The 22436-nt window shown below is 34.2% G+C and overlaps 1 protein-coding gene across 4 annotated transcripts in view; it reads left to right on the top strand.

Annotated features, from left to right (window-relative positions):
* GMDS (GDP-mannose 4,6-dehydratase) overlaps positions 1–22436 on the top strand; it is a 293913-nt gene that overhangs the window by 51762 nt on the left and 219715 nt on the right. For all 4 annotated transcript variants that reach the window (XM_083358402.1, XM_083358403.1, XM_083358400.1 and 1 more), the window contains exons 5-6: positions 18082–18274; positions 19759–19863. In XM_083358402.1, the coding sequence (XP_083214528.1) occupies positions 18082–18274; positions 19759–19863 (298 nt within the window). The remainder of the gene's footprint in view (positions 1–18081; positions 18275–19758; positions 19864–22436) is intronic.

Raw genomic sequence — 22436 nt, forward strand, 5'->3', positions numbered from 1 at the left:
GATGCTGCATCAGATTTAGACAGAAGGATCTATATGAGGTAACGTCTCCTGATCCACTGCCTATGTCTTGATAATGTACATGAGGTTGGTCACTCATCCACAGTCAAATAAGGATAGAGATAAACTTACATATATGTAATAATACATGAAAAAGAACATGAATGGTGACTACTATCACCAAGGATGGAAATACATTAGACATATAGTACTTCATAACATCAGTTATTAATATGATAGATTAACACACTACTTGTCAGCAATGAGTGAAAAAGGGAACAGTATTTCTCAGGATTTATAGAATTACAAAGAAGGAGCTCTTTTAAATTAGAGAATGATGAAGTAAATTGATTTAATATGTAATAAATATGTTTATTATGGTTGAGTTGACTCAATGATTATGACTCAAAGATTGAGTAGCAACACTTGCACCATTAATGCAGCTGGCTGGAATTCAGTGGATTCCATTACTGCTCATATTCAACTGAAAGATAACAAAGATAACAAGAAAGGTAGGGAATACTGTATTTTTCCCCATAACTGAATCGAAAGAAAGATATGGGATGGATCCAATTGGGATGGAAATGAGTACATAAATGTTAGCTTAAGGAAGGAGTGCAAGGCGATCAAACCGGTCAGTCCTAGAGGAGATCAACCCTGACTGCTCTTTAGAAGGCCAGATCCTGAAGCTAAAACTCAAATACTTTGGCCACCTAATGAGAAGGAAGGACTCACTGGAGAAGAGCCTAATGCTGGGAAAGATTGAGGGCAATAGAAGAAGGGGACGACAGAGAATGAGGTGGCTGGATAGAGTCACTGAAGCAGTAGGCGTGAGCCTAAATGGACTCCAGAAGATGGTAGAGGACAGGAAGGCCTGGAGGAACGTGGTCCATAGGGTCGTGAGGAGTCGGACACGACTTCGCAGCTAACAACAACAACAATTGTGTTAATCTATCATGTTAATAACTGATGTTATGAAGTTATGTTATGAAATGTTATACATTTCTAATGTATTTCCATCCTTTGGTGATAGTAGTCACCATTCATGTACTTTTTATGGAGGTGGCTTGCAAGGAATTTCACAGGAACCAACTAAACCCCTTTAATTCCTTCTTTATATCTAGCATATGGATTGAAGAATCTGCCTATTTCTAAACAGTATGAAAGAATCATACTGTATTTGTTGGTACATTTGTACGAATCCATCATGTTGTTCTACTTCAGGATAAACCATGTTACACAAAACACTCAGAAGAAATAAGAAATAATAACAGAAAAAAGCTAAAGTCCTAAGAAGAGGAAAGGAAATATGGCTAAATTTGGTTTACATTAATTCTGTTTGCTATATTCTCTGTGCATGTCTATCCTTTGAAGAGCCGTGGTGGCGCAGTGGTTAGAATGCAGTATTAAAGGCTAATTCTGCTCACTGCCAGCAGTTCGATTCTGATCGGCTCGAGGTTGACTCAGCCTTCCATCCTTCTGAAGTCGGTAAAATGAGAACCCAGAATGTTGAGGGCCATATGCTGACTCTGTAAACCACTTAGAGAGGGCTGTAAAGCACTCTGAAGCGGTATATAAGTCTAAGTGCTATTGCTATTGCAAGGAAATCATCCATGTTTTCACCATATCCATGCTGTGATGCATTTATTGCCTTTTGTTCCTTAGTTCTCACCTCTCTCTTTTTGAATACCTCATCAGTTTCATTCAACCATAACTTTCTTGAACTTCCCCTTCCTCTTAATTCTCTTCCTTCGTGTTTTAGAAATCAGCTGTCATTCATTCTCTTAATGGGACCAAACCACTTCTGTGTACTTTTTTTTTTGTACTGATCACTCACTGCTACATTCAAGCTGCATTCATTCATCACTTTTTCATTCTTAACCCTATGTCTTCTTGTTTTACCAAATACCATTGAGTAACCAATTTCCATTGCATTCAGTCTGTTTTAAGTTTTGCTTGATATACCAAGTTCTCATTTCAATATAACAAATTGGGAAGAAACCAAACAGTTCACTTCTTTCCATGCATTTTTGTTCTTGCAGCTGATCACATAACTACCCATGATCTATCAGCATTTTTATAGCTTACAAATCCTGTACTATACCTATTTTCACATTTCTAGAAAATGAACTATCAAGGTATACAGATTTATCTAGATTCTAGTTGCTCTAGACGCTTATTGTAGCATAAGCATAACAAATTTAAGCTAAGGTTTCCGGAATTTTATGAGCCAGTTGAGAGACAGTTGAACTACAATGCCTCACTCAGCTGTTCTGCAGTGGTGACAGTGAAGCTGGAAGAACTGGTTCTTAAATATTTACCCACACACACACACACACACACACACACACACACACACCACTTGTGCTAACCATGGTTTATTGACTTAGTCTCTAGAGATCTTGCATAGAATGTCATTAGTATGTTTGAGGGAAAATTGGGTTTTAATTATGCTTTTAGGGTGCTAGCAAAATACGGCAAAGTGTCCCAAGGCTAACTGATACTGTTCTGATCATTTGTAGGGAATGCTACATGTGATACCATGTGACCCTACTAAAAAAAGCATATAAGCACAAAATATCAAAATGTAACTATTTTATATATGTATGCATGCAGTATTTAGAATGTCTCCTACATTCAGGTATAAAAGAGAAATCTTTGGTGTGTGGGTTTTGGATTTCTTCCTGCCATTTTTCAAACAAAATAGTTCTTCCTCTTCCTTTTCCTGTTTTTTCCCACCACAACAACTCTGTGAGGTGGGTGGGCTTTCATGCCTAAGGCAGGACCAGAACTCACATTGTGCAATAAAATCATAGAAATTATATATATGTAATACATACCTTGTATTAATTTCCTCCAATTCTTCATGTTAAAAAATGTGGCTTTAGTTTACTTTGTTTGCAAACTGCTGGATTATTTTAGTATTTTTATTAGTGTACCTAATTTTTTTTGTATTCTGTGTGGTATGTATGAAGGAAAGTATAAAAATCCCTTTAAAATGGTTCACTTTAATATTTTTAATCCTGTTCCAGTAAGTAGATTTTTTTGCTATCCTAGATTTATTTGTATTTCAAAGAGGATGTTTTCTATAACTTGCATATAAATATACATTAAAATGATAAATCTTGCTTTAATAGAATTTTGATGATTCTGCAGAATACAGCTTTAGCTCTAAATAAATGGATTGCAAGCGAAAGTAGCTGATTTGTTCCATTTGTGGAGGCACAATTTGTGAGATAGTAAGATAATGAAATGTGTATCTTCATGGTTTTTCTCACTAGGTCAGGTACTTTGGGTCACTCAACTATGGGGAGCATATATGTACGTACATATATACACACATGGAGAGGGAAAGGAAATATATATCTTCAGACTTTACAGATGCAATCTTAAATACAGTATATATGTTCACAAATGTTTGAAGCTTTTAAGGTGGTTCAAATGAGTTGCCAGAGTAAGTTATTCAAAATAAGACTAGAATTAGAATATTATAATAATTTATTAAATTTGTATGATACCTGACTCTCTGGGCAGCTCACAACACTCAATGAAGAAATAATAATAAATGGCTTCTTTTAGTCAACTCCCTCATTGCTAAAATCAGAATCCTTCAAGTTCTCACTGATGTTTAAATTTTATCCTAATTTTTTCTGCCTTTTTTTTCTCACTTTGTTTCTCTATTGCTGCTATGTACCCAGGTCTTAACAATTCCTTTTAGCTGTATGCCTAGAGTTAATTACATAAAACCTCTAAGCGACAACTAATCTGAAGAAACCAGGAAAGGAAACTATGACGATGATGTAAGATGTTGAATAGCTGTAAATCAGCAAATACTCTTTCTGTATAGTGGGGAAATATGGATACTTAATTAACAGATTGCTATAAATAAATTTAAACCCTTACAGCAATTTAATTGGATTCTAAATATTAGCTGTTTTATAATGCTGCCATTTTTGCATGTTAAAGTTTACCTTTATGTTTAAAAAGGCATTTTATAAACTTGTAGATTCCTAAAACAAGATAAACACATATGTCATTTGTAACAACTAGATTAAGTCTAGGTAAAGATTTAGCAAATGAATAAAGGTTGCCCTAAACAAAATACTAACAGAAAAGACTATTTTTTCAAAGAATCATATGAGAAAAGTGCCCACAGCACATGAATTAGACATGTACTTTATGTAGAAATTGGAGCACCAACTTCTTCTGCATCTCTTTGAAGAGTTCTTCCTACAGGGAAAGTGAACAAAGTATTAAAATAAAATTGCATTAAAAACATAGCACCTACCTTATAAGTGCAGGGACAATAAGATAATTATGATTATTTAACAAATATGTAATTATTCAAATGAATAAACATTGGAAAACTTCATTTCAAAGTATTCCCCATTAATTAATTCTGGATAGTGGCATTCCATATGCAGCTATCATATTTTTAGTTTCATGTACTTTCATACTAAGTCCCAAATAAAAAAGTCACTAGAATTGATACTATTATAGTTAAATGATTAGAATATTCCAATAACAAAAAACATACTACTGGTGCTGATGCCCATGCTATTAACACATGGTAATGTTTGGAAATATGCACGAATAATGTCATTTCAGACAATAGTGTTTTGGTGATGGAGAAACATACATCCTGCAATAAATATGCAGAGTGCTTCATTTGTTCTTCACTTTTTATCTGTAATTATTCTATTCATGCCCTAAAATATGTGTTTGTTCTTAAAGTGTATCAAAATTGAAGTTCTTAGTCAGTTGTTATACAAACAGTGAGGAATTTTAATTACACAATTTGGCATCGTTGTCTCAATAAGTATACAAGCAGTTCTCACTTGCCAACCATTAATTTAATGACCATTCAGAGTACAGTAGTACTGAAAAAAATAACTTTATGGGCCATTTATGACCTTTGCAGTGTCCCTCAGTCATGTGATCATCATTAGTCTGTGTGCGTTATCTTGTGCTTGAGCTGTGGTGTTTTTCTTTTCTCCATCTGCAGAGCAGAGTGTGGGGAAGAATTTCAAGAGACAAAAACTGCTCTTGTACACATCAAGAGCAATGCAATCATGCTGGCAGTCTGGGGCTGGGAGCCAAGGGTGGGCTAGGCAAACAGCTGACAGTGCTCTCTTAATTTCTCTTTTTCTCCAATCTCTCCTCTCTTGGGGCAGGGCCAGCAAATTCTGCAGGTAACATCATTGAAATTTTATTGAAACAATTTTCTGGATGTACTTATTTTCTATAAATTAAATAAAAATACTGTATTTTAAAATAGCTTTATTAACCAAATACACACGGACATCGGAAATACCGAAGTTAAGGCTGGCATTTCAATTACACTGAAATGCAACGAGAAAGGATTTGGAAACCTTAATTTGAGTTTGAGACAAGACACAATTTGTCCTAATAATTTGTCCCAAACCAGTAAAACAGACCTCCAGTGATATATTTTATAAAATATTTGGCAAAATGAATCAAGACCTCTTTAACCAGCCCTTTTGCATTAAAATGCTTTTAGCTTCTGTTCAACTGAGTTTAATAGTTTAGCTTTTGGATGAGCTCCTCATCCCTCTTATTTTGACTGTTGGCAGTCTTGGGTTCCCTAGAGATGGAAAGACAGAGTACTATTACAACTGCAGGGATGTATACAAACATACGTACTTAGCAAACAAGCATATTTTTTATGTAATTGGAATACATGGTTGAAAAATGATCAGAGATACAGCTGATTAAAGAACACCATGATGGAAAACTTTCGTGAACTGATTATATTGAACCATAAATTATTAGTTCATATGTTATTATTGCACTGTTTACCACTAATTCCAGATGCTTTCTCAGTCAATAGGATACATGCAGAATATCTCGTGTTTTACAACCTAGCCACAAGTGATGAATTTTAAATCTATACCACTTGAATACACATGCAAGTTGCTTTGGTGATAATGAAACTTCCTTTTAAAACTCCAAATAATGTTTTTTCTCCCTTCTCTTTGAGCATTTAAATCAAACCAATCCCAAAAATGAACAAGTTCCCTAATACAATGGTGTACTTGTCAGTAGCTCTGCATCACATAGTGCATATATTAAAAAACAGCTGTTTGGTGACAGACTGCTAGCTGGGAAGTTAAAGCTGAATGAGGTGGTTAACCGGTATTCCTATGCTACTGATAAAGTGCTTTGATAAGCAGACTGTAATGGTGAAAACTAGCTAAAGAGCCAAAGACTGCAATTCTTTAAAATGAATGGGGGTGTTGTTTAACAAAGGCAGCTTTCAAATGTTTTACAGGGTTCCCCTCTGCTTTTTTTTCCTCCTTCCTTCTACCTTATCCAGCGTATGCATAGATTTATCCACTGACTTATTATGAGATACAACAGTGACATCAGTTCTAAGTTTTCCAAAAAAAAAAAAACTTTGCAAGATAAGCAAATTAAAATGGATAAAAAGAATTAAATTTTTAGTATGGTTTTTGGTAGTGTCATTTATATCAGGACTTGATTGAGGGCATGAAATGAGTCAGAAACAGTCTTTGCCATTTTGAAAAATAAGTTTGTTGGGTTTATCTACAAGACTGTAGCATATGGGCATAATTTGTGCATATTTCTATTTTAAAAATTTCTATTTTTAAAAAAATGTAAATACAATACTAATTTTTTTAGCTTCAAATGCATACTATTACAAATAGTGCAGGTATTGTGCATATATTTCTAAAGAACAAACTGATAGTTTTAGAAAACTTTGAAGTAGTGTTGAAGAATTAGGTACTGTACATTCCAAAGGTCAATAATACATTTGACTGTTTACCCAAAAACATGGATTTTGAAAATAAGCTTCAATAAAATCCATGGATCCCGATGACCTGGTAAAATGAATTACACTTAATGAGATGGATGGTGTATAAATTTGATAAATAAATGATAAAGTAGCTGTATTTTATCCTTAGTACAAATCAAAATGAATACACAATCACAAAATCACATTCATATATATATACACAAACACATGCATATATCATTGTACCAAATACACTGAGAATTAAGATATGCTTCTAGGAATCACTGATTCTGATTTAATTTCTAAGTATTTAATATTTTTAGAAATGACAGTCACTTGACAGATTTAATCACTTTTTCTACTTATGTCACATCACCAAAATTACTATTTTGTTAAGAATGTTAAATTCTGCATTTAAAAACATTATATACAACACCTAATACTTATGTATAATATTTAATAGCAAAAGAATATATTGGTATCCATTGGATTTGGGCAGCCAGTACATTTTTAATAATAATAATAATAATAATAATAATAATAATAATAATAATAATAATAATAATAATAATAATAATAATAATAATATATCTTGGATGCAAAATCAACAGAAAAGAACTAAACAATGTACCAGCAAACTTGAAGGACAGGTTGGAAAATAAGATCAGCCTTCTAAGATGAGGTGGAAGCAAGCTAAAACAGATGAAAGAAGCTGAAGAAAAAGAAGACCAAGAATACTTGATCCGAAATGTCACTTGGAAACAAGGAACATTAAGAAATCACTGAATATAATAATGCAGCAAATAATAGCTATAGCCAAGAAGATCAAGAGATATAAATCTTAAATTGCACACTATAGGCAGTTACAACAACAGCAGAAATGGTAAAGAAAAGGACAGGGAAGATCAAGAATTGGTCAGCACCAGGTGAAGGTGAACTGCATAGTTTTTGGTTGAAATATCTGATTGGTCTATAACCACTCATTGCCAAGTCAAACACTAACAACCAGAACCACAGTAGTAGAGTTCAAGCTAACTATTTTATTGTATTCTGCCTATAATACAGGAATCTCCTCAGATTGCTTACCTTCTCATGGGAACATAGATAAGGTTCTATGGAGCTTGGGGGGAGGGGGTAAACAGCCTAGATCACTTGTGGCTACACAATGATTCAAGGCTAATCCATCACTTGAGTCCTTCTCCCTACTTCCCAAGAGCAGTTTAACAATATATTGCAAGGAGGTGAAATTGAAGTTTGATTAACATCTGACAAAAGCTACCTGATAATGAAATATCCAGCAAAAGGGACAGCACCAGGCAATTACAGAGCAGCTACCTGCTTACCAACAACTTTCAAATTCCTAACTGATGTAATCCAATACTTTCTAGTTGAAAATAAGTGTTTTCTATCTGAGCAGAAATGAAACTGCTCAAACAGCAGATGAACAGAAGATCAGCTCCTAATTGACAAAAACAGCAAGAGAAGGAAGACAACTTGAATGTTGCTTGGATTGATTACAACTCTTAGAAATAGAAACATTTGAAAATATCAAAAACACAATGGAGACACAGTTACTGGTCAATAGTAATAGACTGGTAAAGATTAACATCAAGAAAGAAATCTTTCAAAGAGATTACTTTCACCATTACTGTTGGTCATTGTACTGATTCTTCTGTCAACAGTACTCAACAAGCCAGGCCATAGCTACCAAACATCAAAAACATCTACAAGGCTATCTCACCTCCTTTATATGGATTTTCTGAAGCTCCATGGAAAGACGCCACCTGCAATGAAATCTCTGCTCAACTGACCACGTATACAGCCCAAGTATTGCAATGGAGTATGGATTGGACAAGAGTTCTACACTCTCCATCAACCCATCAATGTGAGAAAATAGTGAAAATTGCAGGAATCAAGATGTCCTATAGAAATAAGAACAAGAGTCTAGTTGAAAATGATCACTATAAACACCTGGGCATCCTTTATGCTGACAACATCAAGCACACTAAAGTCAAGAAGTGAATACATAATTAGAGTGAAGAAAATATTAGTTAGATGAAATACCATCAAAACAATAGAATATGTAGACAGTGAAGAAGATAGGGTTAGAGTGAAGCTAGTACACCATGAAGGCTTAGTGAGTACTGAGGAAACCAAACTGGCCTACTAGAAATACCAAATGAACAGAAAGGAGACATGTCAAGAGAAATGATTGCATGGCTAGTATATTAAAAAATATTGCAAATTCTCCAAAATACTGTATATAGTGCATGCTTTTGTTAAATCTTAGTTTCATGGAGCATCAATTGCATTGTGTGTGTGTGTGTGTGTGTGTGTGTGTGTGTGTGTGTGAGAGAGAGAGAGAGAGAGAAAGAGAGAGAGAGAGAGAGAGAGAGAGAGAGAGAGGTGAAAATCAATTTTCACACCAATAGTTAACTGAATGTTTAACAGCAGTTTTTGGGCTAAATAATTTTACTGAAACAATTTAAACTTTTTAATATCTAAACTATTAGTAGTTAATCTCTAAAATATTCTCTATTGCTTATTGTTGTTGAAATTGCTCGCCCTTAATAGAAAGCAACGTGTACATCCTGCAAACTCATTTCCTTATTTAACATGGGCATCCTTCCTTTACTGAGAGTTGCTTCCTCTTATATTAGGGAAGTTAGAAGCAAGCTTTTGTAAGTTCTTAATGGCATATCCCTTCCAAATGACCTTTGTCCCAAGCTACCAGTTTCATGGAGTTACATAAAATATCCAGGAATATATAAATGCGAATGAAATTTAAAAAAACATGTCATTTTCATGCCATATAGTATAATAGGAAAAAAATTGACACCTTTTATGCTGTGATACAGTAATTACTTTTTCTTGACTCACAGAATTGTATAATTTTATGGACTAGGTTTAAACATTGTTCAGATGCTTTGGAGAATCCAAACCTTTAAAACAAATGCAAAATAACTGATAAAAACATGGTACAGTATGTACACACTAAGCTATATATCTAGGCCTAATTATTTAACACTGTTTCCAAAATGAACTAAAACCACATCTAAAAATGACAAAGAAAGAATGATGTGCAATTATCCAACAAAGTTATTTTAAATGGGTCTTTCATATTGATTGTAATATACTTTCAATTAATTTTTTCCCTTTTGTTAGTTCCTCTGAGTTTTAATACCTAATGTTAGCAGTGTCCAGATGAACTAAACTGTAGTATCATGGTATATTTTTACTATTATATTGATGGAAAAAATAATTAAACTTTGAAAAGAGACTTTTCTTTGTTAAAATTTTTCCTCTTTTTTCAAGCATCTTAATGCTAGAGATATAACAAGGCATTTTCTGCCTTGATTTTAACTTGGAGGTTGGTTTTTTTTTTAAAAAAAGTAAAAGCATACTTAGTTCTTTCTTCAACATGTGCAGAAAAATAACACTGTTGATTTTTAACTTTTTGGTGCAGAGTTTTGGGGACTTAGTCTTAGAGGGCTGCAAAAATGGGGCTCAACATATGTGGCTAATGGACTATGGATTATTGTCCTTGAAATTAAATCACATAGGACACATATTGGATCATACTGCTTGAAGTTTTCAGATATAGTCTGCTCTACAAATCTATAAAAGACAGTTTATCTCCAAACAGTTTTGCCATTTTTCTTGCAACAAATTACTTAACACAAATGACAAGTATTATAATTGTGTGTTTTTAGAAAATACCTCAGCACCTCTTTCTTATTAAAGTAGCATGTCATTTTTTCCTCCAGGCTTCTGCATGAGACTGAAAAGCAGTGAAAACATTTTTCAGTCTGCATGCAAAAGAAAAAAGAAAAAGCCTGAAAAAGAACATGGCTGTTTGAATTAGTAGCAATTCACATAAAATCTGAGGTAATTCCCAAATATTTTAAAAGCCGCACAGTCCTACTAAGTAGATGATTAATGAAGAAAACATGTTCATTTGGAGATATACAGTATATTAAACTCTGTTATAGTCAGTCTGTCTAGTATTGGTTCTTTAGTATTATAAGGTAAAATATAAATGTGTATCATCAAGTATGTTCTGTTGCAGTTCCCACCAAATGTGATATTGTGGAAACTGAAGTGACTTGTCTCTGCCTAAAACTATCTTTCCTCTCTGCCATCAATCATTTTATGGAGTAGATTCCACAAAAGAGGAGAGGTTAGATGAGGATAATAATAAAGTACTATTCCTATGAGGTGAGGTTCTCTGTTTTCCATATCTCTCATCACAACGGAAGAATGCTGATTATTTTGTAATTTGTTACTGGGCTTCATCCAGTCTTTGTAGTTAGACCTTGCAGTCTTTATGTAATGAAGCTAAACCTCTGCCTTAAATCCAGTCCAGGGTATCTTCTAAATTTCAATCATATTTGAACACCATTGGATACAAACCATTGTGGGGCTGTTTCATTTGAGGAGCAATATTCTTGATTTGAATTTGGGGAAAGAAATTACTATAATCACAGGTGCTGGGCTTTCTATCAATTTTATTGTGCATTTTCCCCAATATTCTTTAATGATATGTAAGAAATATTTCTAGCCAATTTATTCATAAGGTTACTGAGATTGATCTATTGCAAATAATAAAATATTTGGTACTTTCAGAGGAAAGAAAGGCAGGGAGGGAGGGAGAAAGGAAGGAAGACTTGAAGGTATTATTTCAGTACTTAAGTGGATGCTAGAACAAATAATGTATAATAAATTAATTATATCTATTGGTACATCCAGTGTCTCCATTTATTTTCCAGCATTATGATTCAAGATTCAGTTAATTCTTGAATTATTTTTACACCTTCTGTAGTATATACAATACATGTGAACCACCATTGAACCAAATATCCTGTTTCAAAGATTTATGTGTCTTCCGTATAAATCATCCCTCCAAAAATAATTCATATAAAGTTATTAGACTTTATATCAATAAAGCACTTTCAAATTTATTACTTTATACTGCTTTTTTTAAAGATCCAGTCTTTGACATTTTATGGATTGGTGGTTTTAGCAGTCAGCAGGTTTTCCAACATGATAATTGCTCTGTGGCATTAATGTAAGAGAATGTTGAAGCATTAGTTTGTTGAAAAGAAAATAATCGACCTTCTTTTCTTGGGGATATTATAAATAGACTTGAAAATAGTAACAATCTTGGTCTGCTACTTTTCGAGTGTTCCTTTGAAATTATTTAAAACAAATGATTCATCAAATAAGCAAGAGCAAAGGAAGAATATGCCAATTTGTAGAATTTGACTCCTCCTAATCAGAGCAAGGCTGCAGGATGTTGAGTTCCTGCCCTCTACCTGATTAAAGCCAAATGCACGGTGAATGGCTGGGACCAAGAGGAAGCGCCGAACACTTCACAGTTGGGGGCAGAACAGCAAAAGAATAGAAAATGCCCCCTGTACCTTTGTTATTTTTCTGGCTTTCACAGATAAGCACTTATTTCCTGTAGTATTTGGACCTTAAAGAAACTGTGTAGTATAAGATAGAATTTTAAGTGCCTGATCTTGATTTTTTTTTAAAAAAAAAAATCCCTGATATTGCAGCTGATTTCAGAATAGCCAAAATTTTTGTTGTTCTTCATTTCCGCCTGTGTTTCATTTAATTTGGTTTCTTTTTCATTGGTGCCTGTAAATGCCAGGAAGGCATCTTACCTGTCTTTTTTCAAGTCATAACTTTTATGTGAAAAAGCAGATTTAAACCAATTTGCCACCTGGCTCATTTTGGCATTCCCAGTTTAGAATCCGTTACAGGTTCTTGTATTCACATTTCCTTTCCAATGAAGATGTACTAATTTGCTAGTCTTTTCTTTAGTCCATGTAAATTTTACATAATTCTATTGACTGGAAGAATTTCTTCAACCTTAAGGCTTTTTTTTCATGTTTGGTAAGTTTTTCTTGAGGAAGGGATGACCTGTTGAATATTTTTCTGCTTGCCTTTCCAAAGTGTATTTTTAAAAATTAGTTGGGGGGTTTATCTTAATACATCTGTTTTAAACAATTTAAAGTGAAACTTTTATTTGGCATTTGTATACAGATCGCAAACTTTTTATAAGAATACAATGTACAATATCCTGGCAATCTCATTTTGAAAAGGCAGCTGAAAAGAATAGTGTTCCTTGATTAACAGAAATCCAGATTCCTCTACGTTACCTGGAAGTACTCAACAATCTGTTTAAATCTTACTTATATTATAATATTTTAATAGATTTTATTCCATTGCCAGTATTCTTTACTTACTTTACTTAGTTGACCATCTGAAAAGAATGATGTTTCTTATAGTATTAAATTAGCAAAGAAAACTCAATAAAGGATTTTGTTTTATTTTTATTTAGAACGACAGTATTTTTAAAAATGAGTTTAAATAGGTGGCATTTTTACTCATATATCATTATCCATCTACAATCACAATAGTTGATAACATTAATCCGTGTTATAATAGCTGTTGGTTCTTATTGCTTACTAAACTATGATATGTATCAGTCAAATAAAGACATTAGGTGAGAAACTCTGCCCCTCAAAATTTTAATAAATACAATCTTAGCATAATCAACTTTGAGTTTGGGTGATTTCATGAATGTGTCATATGCACACATGTGACCCCTTACTTGAACTGGTAGCTATTTCATAGCCTATGACCTGAAATTTGAGAATTGAAAGTTGATAAGCTTTTGGAGATAACTGTAAACATTGAACAGTAATAGGAACAACAAAGATTTCAGAGGTTCTTTTATCACTGTGGTTATCAGAACAAAGTACTGAAAGCCTGAAAAGATAATCTTTATTGTCATTTTACTGTGGGCACAATGGCGCACATCAAAAATGAAATTTAGTTGCCCACTCTCAAAGTGAGACACATACATGACATACCCCCAAAACATACTATATAACATATGTATAGACCCACACCCCTACATATACATAACAATAAAATATTAAATACTGTCCAACTTGAATATGTAACGGAAGGAGAAAGCCTGAGAGTTCACAAGGTTAATGCTGTATGGAATGAAACTATGGTTGAATCTGGATGTTCTGCTATGGATACCACGAAGCCTCCTCCCAGAAGGTAACAAGGAAAACAGGTTGTGAAGAGGATGAGTAGTGTCCCAGATAATCTTACGGACCCTGTTCAAACAACACTTCTGTGCTGTGTCCTGGATGGGAGGGAGGGAAATGCCAATGATCTTTTCAGCCATCCTCACCACTCTCTGCACCGCCTTCCTGTCTGAAGCAGTGATGTTTCCAAACCAGACTGTGATGCTATATGACAGGATGCTGTCAATCGTCCCCCTGTAGAAAGTGGTCAGTACAGGGGAAGGAAAATGAGCTTTTCTCATGCGATGCAGAAAGTGCAGGCGCTGCTGTGCCCGCTTTACTAGTTTCTCACTGTTGAGCAACCAAGCCAGCCTACTTGTTAGCTGCACACCCAGGAATTTGATGCTGGTAACCATCTCCACAGGTGAATCATTAATGCATAGAGAAGTGTGGCTGTGCCTGCCTTTTCTGAAATCGACAATGATTTCTTTGGTTTTACTGGTATTTAAAACTAGGCTGTTTTCTTTACACCAGTTCACCAACGCCTCAACCTCCTTGCGATTAGCTTCCACACTGTCATCATGAATAAGGCCCACTACTGTTGGATCATCTGCAAATTTTACAATATGGTTGGTGGCAAACCTAGCACAACAGTCATGGGTCAACAGGGTGAACAGCAGTGGACTTAGGACGTAGCCCTGTGGAGAACCTGTGCTCAGGGAAATGGTATTAGAGGTATTTGTTCCAGTTTGCACATACTGGGGCCTGTGGTAAGAAAATCCAGAATCCAGTTGCACAAAGGGGTGTTTAAGCCTAAAAGGCCCAGTTTGTCTACTAGATGCTGGGGGATGATTGTGTTAAATGCCGAACTGAAGTCAACAAACAACAAACGCACATGAGTATTTCTTTCCTCTTAAGTGCTTCAGGCTCAGATGGAGAACAGAAGAGATAGCATCCTCCTAGAGCGAATTGGTCGGTAGGCAAACTGAAGCAGGTCAAATGCTGGCGGGAGGCTAGATACAATAAAGTCCTTTATCAGCTTCTCAAATCATTTCATAATGGTGGATATAGAGTATCCAATAATATGAATTGATAGAGTATCTTTCTACTGCATCTTATACCAAGCAAAACTGAGGCAGATCCTTTTGAATATCTTTCTCACACTTTCTTCTTTATTAGGACTAAGTAATCTTTTATCAAACTTCTCCCTTAACAGATTGTTCATCCCTCCCACATTTCCAGAACCAGGTCTACTTTCCATCTTAGTGATTCATTTGTAAATTGCTAAAAACATCAATTATTAGCCACCCTTCCAATCTAAAGAATAGGGATATGAGACACAATTATGTCTCCCTAAGTGGCCAAAAAGTAGCTATCAGATTATCAGCTAAATTTGAGGAATACTCTATTGCCATTATTAAACCAACTGTGTTGGTTTTCTGTGTGATGGTTGAATGCCCAATATGGAAAAAAATCATTTAAAAAAACAGTCTTGCCTAGGGCAGGTGAGACTCAAGTTCAGTGCTATACTCAGCCATAGAAGCTTGATGAATGACTTTTAGCAAATCACTCATATTGAGCCTAATTTATTTCATAGGACTGTTATGGGGGAAAATTGGAAGAAGAAACGTCTTGGGTTTCTGGACAAAAGAGATTAAAAATAATCTGATTTAGACTTTTCTTAAATAATACTCTAACTCCACATTTACTCAGTTTTGCATTCTTTTAAATTGATGCTTAGCTTCTGTTCAAGTTCACCATTCCTGATCAGAATATTTGTGGGAGATGCTGAGAATCAGATATTGATATTCATATTTGGGATTTACTTTCCTAAAGGTTAATGAATAGAGTGTGTGTATGGGGGATTAAAATTCTAGGATTCAGGAAACTAGAGAATTTAATTTCTGTGGGCAGTTACTTAGGGTTCCTTCTTTATATAAAAAGAAGCTTGTTTTAATATGTGCTGCACATATGGAATAGCATCTTCATTCCATTCAACGACAGATATATGGGGTAGAAGTGGCTATAAAGGATGTGCATTATGACACTGTCAGAGAGAGGAACCTCAGACATTTAAAAAAATTCAAGGAATTCAAACTATAAATATGTTTCAAACTATAAATATTATATTCAATTTCATTTGTTTTGCTTATCCATCTGGTAGTCTGCTGGTATCTCAGCTATAATTCTGAAATAGTATTTATTAGTTGGTAATTCTAGCTATGTCAGCTTTCCTAATTATTTTATTTTCCTTCCCCCTCCCTTTGTAAATAAAAAATTCACAACTACAGTGAAAAGAATGAGTTTTGGAGAATTCAAAAACCTGAACATTTTCTTGGTTTTTTTGGTTGATCCTAATAAGGAAAAAGCTATTGACAGGAATGTTTGCTTTTACCAACCATACCTACTTTAAAGTATTGCTAGTCTTTTAATATATTAATATATTTCAGTTGAATGCACTTAGAGCTGCACATTACACATAAAATTAATTATAAATTGTTAAAATAGAAAAAAATGGTCACATTTCTCTGTTCACATTTTATTCACAGCCATTGATTCCCATGATATCTATAAGGCAGAATTAATTGGCTATGTTTTTACAGTTCCCTTGTGAAAGTTTTTTGTAGAGGTTTTGCAAGACACCCTGCCTTTTTTAAAAAGCATTTAAAGCATTTAGCACAGCTGGGTTTCACTATGTATGAAAACCTTTAGAGCATTATAGTGTCACTAATCATCAACACTGCTACATTTCAAATTTTATCTGTCCTAGCTGTGCTGCAGCAATGTAGAGATGGTGAGATAATGAAAACCCAAATAAATATGTTTTATAAATATATTTGTAAAGTATGCATTGTACAAAACCCTGACTTTTTCCTAATGTTAAAATTATCATTATGATTCTAAAATATTTTTTAATAAAATCCTCTTTATAATGCTGACCAAATTAATTAATGGTGACAATAAAATAAGGAATTTATTACTATAAACCTAATTACGTTAATATAATTTTCAGTGATCTTTATCTCTCAGTAAAATGCTTAGGATTATGTTGAATTCAGGAATACATTGCAATCAAGTTTTATAATCATTACAGAATTTATATTCTAGAAAATGTCACCCTGGGTTTTTTTCATATTGTTTCTGAATTGATTACTGTTAAACATTGAAATATAGATTCTGGTAATGAATCAAAAATAAGACAAATGGCAGAAACATTTCGGGTCATTCACTGGAATATAACACGTGTCAGAGGCGGTTCTTGCCAAAGTTCATGAGTAGCATGTAATTTTCTCATTCATAGATAAAGCATATTTATAGCCTTAGTGTAATCTGATATCAAAAAAGTATTCAAAAAAGGTTTGAGTACTTCTCAGGCATGTGTATATATACATATATATATAGAGAGAGAGAGAGAGATTCATAGATTGAGAGATGTTCAGATTGTTAAACATGCTGTTCCTCTATTTAAGACAAAGTAAAATGAACATTCCATTTCCCATCAGTCTAGGGACTGTAATGGGAAGGAAATAGGGAACTTCATAGTTAATTTCTTCCAGTATCCTACTGCCTTGCCTGTTTAGCTTATAGTTTGAGGCCTTAGTTTGCAAGGTTTTATTGATGAAAAATACTTTTTTTCCTAGAGCATCCAACCAACATTTAAGTCCAGAAGGAAAGAGGCAAAATCAGTATCAGTTGCATGTCAGTGTCACATGGTCCTCCCTTGTAAAACATATAATTTTATTATGCTTTATTTTTCTATTTCTCACCTAAGAAATCTGGAACTTTTTTAAATAGAAAGAGTATTAATAACAGCTGTAGAAGAGCAGGCAGAGCTGGGGGCAGAATTAAAAGAGAACTTAGCCTAGAATCATTACATGACTACATACAACTCTAAATCCACCACCACCACCCCCAAATTCCATTAACTCTTTTCTCACACCAATTTAGTACTTACCATAAATCTTGTGTGTAGGCTTGAGCAATAAATCTGAACTGGAACTTACGTGTGATCCTGATTGTTTGTGCCTGACATTTACACTATATTATCAGAAGAACTGGAATCCATGAAACAAAAAGTTTTATAACTTGACTTTATTAGAATGACAGTATTACCTGATATAAAAGTCTCATGTTTAAGGTCACTGTAAACCTATATGCCACAAGATATACCTTCCAGTTGGCTGAGCCTTAAATTCTACTTTGTGGATAGCATTGCTTTTCATTTTGCATTTTTGTCTTTTTATATCTCCTCAGATATCGTTTGATTTAGCAGAATATACAGCAGATGTTGATGGAATTGGCACTTTACGATTACTAGATGCTATCAAGACATGCGGTCTCATAAACTCTGTAAAATTCTATCAAGCCTCAACAAGTGAACTTTATGGAAAAGTGCAAGAAATACCTCAAAAGGAAACTACTCCATTTTATCCCCGATCTCCATATGGTGGGTGCATTAGTTTCTTGACAGATTCAAAAGAACCTCTTATAGTCGATGCAACATCACAGTTTTTGAGATTGGAATCCATGTTAGACATATTATTTGTTGGTGCAGTAATTTAAAAGTTTAGCCTATTTGTTTTGAAGGACTTTGGAAAATTAAAGTCTTCTTCAGGTTGAATTTAATTTCCATTAATGTTGTGAATGTATCTGTGTAGCTTTTGTACAGTAGTATGAAAGTGGCGTCCCCAACCCCTGGTCTGTGGACCAGGAGCGGTCCGCAGCATGCCAGCAAGCAGGTCGCACAAACAAGCAAAACTCCATCTGCGGGATGCCAGCAGTATTCAAAACCACACACCCCTCGGGTCCGTGGAAAAAAACTTTCTCGATGGCACTGGTCCCTGATGCCCGAAAGGTTGGGGATCTCTGTACTAGTGTGTCCTCCTGATTTATTTTTTGACTGGAGGTTTCCTATCTGCCAAATTAAAGGCTTTTGTATAGAATGCCAAAACAAAGGGTTTTTTCCCAAAAAAGTTCTGTTTTGTGTAGTCATGTATTTCATTTTTAATCCATTATCTTAATCTTATCTTCTTGTCTTTATTTGAATTGCAGAAAGACATTTATTTTGTCTGCTTATTATTATTTTAATTGTGAAAAGATTTATTTATTGTTTATTGATAAACAGCATTTGCCATTGTATGGGTACTTAATTTTTATTTATTTATTTACACAAACTGTACTTATTACATGATTTTTGGTATTATTCATTGCTAGAAATGAGCTGACATTATTTTTCTGTTTTTAATTGTAAAATTTATTTATTTATTTATATCTCTGCCTTTATTTTTCTTTTATAAATAATTCAAAGGTGAGAACTTACCTAATACTCTTTCCTTCCTCCTCTTATTTTCCCCACAAAAAACCCCTGTGAAGTATCTGGGCTGAGAGAATGTGACCAGCTCAAAATCACCCAGGTGGTTTTCAGGCCTAAGGCAGGACTAGAACTCACGGTCTTCTGGTTCCTAGGCCAGCATCTTAACCACTAAACTATATGATATTCAAGTGATTATTAGAATGAATTTTATTTGATGGCTATCATGCATTCTATGATGAATTAAAAGAGACTTTAAGTGTTATAGCATTAAAACAAACTGGTATTTCAAACCAACTGAAGTTAAATACTTCCATGCAATATTGTTTTAAGTAGAGATTCTATAGTGTGATTAAGAATTCTTGTTTAATGCTTAAATATCAATTATATTTATGATAGGACATGATGAGAAAAGTCCCCTAGCACTTTCAATGAGTGCAGCAGCTATTTTGTTCCACATCCGTTTATATTAACAGAAATTGAAAACATGTCTGAGGCCAGTGTTCTAATGAATTATTTAGAAATGATTTTTATTGGCTTTTTCTTTTCGGTATGGATGGACAAATGAATATACTAAGTTTTGTAAATATTTCGGTAAATAATCAGAATTATTGTTTCAGGGGCAGCCAAACTCTATGCATATTGGATTGTGGTAAATTTCAGGGAGGCCTATAATCTCTTTGCTGTGAACGGTATTCTTTTCAACCATGAGAGTCCCAGGAGAGGTAAGGAACATGTCTAAAAATTTTCATTACTATTCTAATATATGTCTGAAGAGAAATACGTTTCTGTTTAACGAATTGTGTTTTTTTGACAGATTCAACACTCTTTATAATCAAAGCTTTTATATGTAACCTTGAGGTTAAAATGGTATATAACAGTTCAGTGGCAATTAGTTCAGACTTTATAGGATATCTTTCATAGTTAGCACAATAAAACAAAATTACCATCTGTAAAATTGTCTAAGATATAAGCACTATTGAGAGAACAGAATTTTGAGATTTCCATTTCAGTTCTAAAAAAATTTCTATGATGAAATTCATGTTTCTCATGAAACCATATCTGGCCTACCCTATAGAGATTCATTATCTTGGTTGTATGTTATTAATGTCACAAAATGCTTGTGCTGTTTTGCTCAGAGTTCATCAGTTCATAGAAAAAAATAACCAAGGTTTAGATTAATATTCATATTGAATAAAGAGGACATAAATAAAAGTTTTCCAGCGTAAACATTTATTTGAGGATACACGAGAAAAGAGATAAATGGGAGAAGCCAATATTTTGGGAGTGGGCATTTAAAATGGTTAAAATAAAATGAAGTGAAGTTGCTTTACCATGCCAATTCTTCCCATTTTCACAGAGTTATAGCAAAATACCATTGTACACTGCTGTTCATTTAATTTTACTTTAAATAACAGATCACACTGTTATCAAAAACACACTTTCAGGGTTTCTAAAATGTCCTCAGTTATCCTGGGAAAGCCAGACACAATCTTTTAAAAAGGAAGATAGGAATAATTCTACTTGTCGATGAGTTATAACTTTAAAAGAAGTCTTTTTTTGATACAAAAATTAGTATGACTGTAAGATATTAAAAAAGAAAGATCCATTAGAGTTATATACATTCTATATTTATAAGATTTGCTTTCAAATTATTTAAAATGTGTCAAATATCTGAAGTCAGTATATTTCTGACAGTTTTTGGTGTGGTTTCTGATATATTTAAAATTGAATATAAGTGGGATTTCCTATGAAAGAATTTTAAGGTCAGATTGCCTCTTTAAAGAGTGGCATGATTTGGGAAAAGAAAAAAGAAATCTGTGTTCAGTGCTGCTTTTGATCTATAAATCTTTGATGTTCTGTCTAATTCTGAGATTACTTCCAGTAGATATTGTAGCCAGATATTATGTGTATGTGCAAGCACACATATGCTGAGCATATATATACAGTCATGTATACTGTGCATAGTCACAAATAATTATAGTTGTATACATTTGTATACGTGTCACTTTTTTCTTGTGAAATGTATTTCTGCTTTTTAGAGTATTAAAAGAATCCCAAAAAATAGCTTTGTGCCTAGAGAGCTAATGTGAAAATTTTACTTTTTAAATTCTGCAAACAACGCTGAAATAACTATATGACAGGCCAGTCTTTCACTCTCATCCTTAAACAGGGAAGGAAGTAAAGAAAAAGAAAAAACTTCCAGTCCACATTGGACTGAAATAATAGATTGCAATCCATGACCTGATTGATTTGGGTTAATAGCAATAGCATTTAGATTTATATATGCCCCATAGCACTTTACAGCACATATTGGGCAGTTTACAATGTCAGCATTATTTGCATAGTACCCTCAACAATCTGAGTCCTCATTTTACCGACCACGGAAGGATGGAAGGCGGAGTCAACCTTGAGCCCCATTAAGATTGAACTTCAGGCTACAATTCCAGGATTGAATTTTGCCTGCAATTCCATTTAACCACTGCACCATCAGGTTTCCTCAGTTGTCAATAACTGACAAATACTGTGAATCTCTTCTTAACAATACCTTCCTTTCCAGCACTTACAAAAAGGTTCAACCCTCTTTGCTTATCTAAGTTTCTGAATAACTGTTTCAAGGCCCTCTTTGCACTACCAATATTGGCCCTTGTGTTGAACTAATTTATGTATGCAACAGAAGAAGAAGGGTAATCATCAGCACATTGTTCAGTTCAAAGATCTATAAATCTTGCATAGCTTTTCATTCTGACTCACTTTTTATATCACTTGAAGTTATTGTACATCAGTCAGAGACAAAGATAAGCATCCAGAACACCTTGAATACTTTATGATTGAAATGTTATTGCTAGCTTTTTTCATGAATTATATGTCACTTTAAATTTCTTCTAGAACTAAAATTACTTTCCTCAGTTTATAATTTAATTTTACTAATAAAATTAAAGTATAAATAATAACTAGATAGGGAATGCGGTGGCTCAGTGGGTTAGGACGCTGAGCCTGTCGATCAGAAGGTCGGCAGTTTGGTGGGTCAAATCCAGAGTGCCGCGTAACAGAGTGAGCGCCTGTTACTCATCCCAGCTTCTGCCAACCTAGCAGTTTGAAAGCACGTAAAAATGCAAGTAGAAAAATAGGGACCACTACGGTGGGAAGGTAACAGTGTTCCGTGTGCCTTCGGCGTCTAGTCGTGCCGGCCACATGATCACGGAGACATCCTCGGACAAACGCTGGCTCTTCGGCTTTGAAACGGAGATGAGCACCGGCCCCTAGAGTTGGAAACAACTAGCATGCATGTGCGGGG

Source organism: Vipera ursinii (genome assembly GCF_947247035.1).
Source record: "Vipera ursinii genome assembly, chromosome: 3".
Taxonomy (NCBI): domain Eukaryota; kingdom Metazoa; phylum Chordata; class Lepidosauria; order Squamata; family Viperidae; genus Vipera; species Vipera ursinii.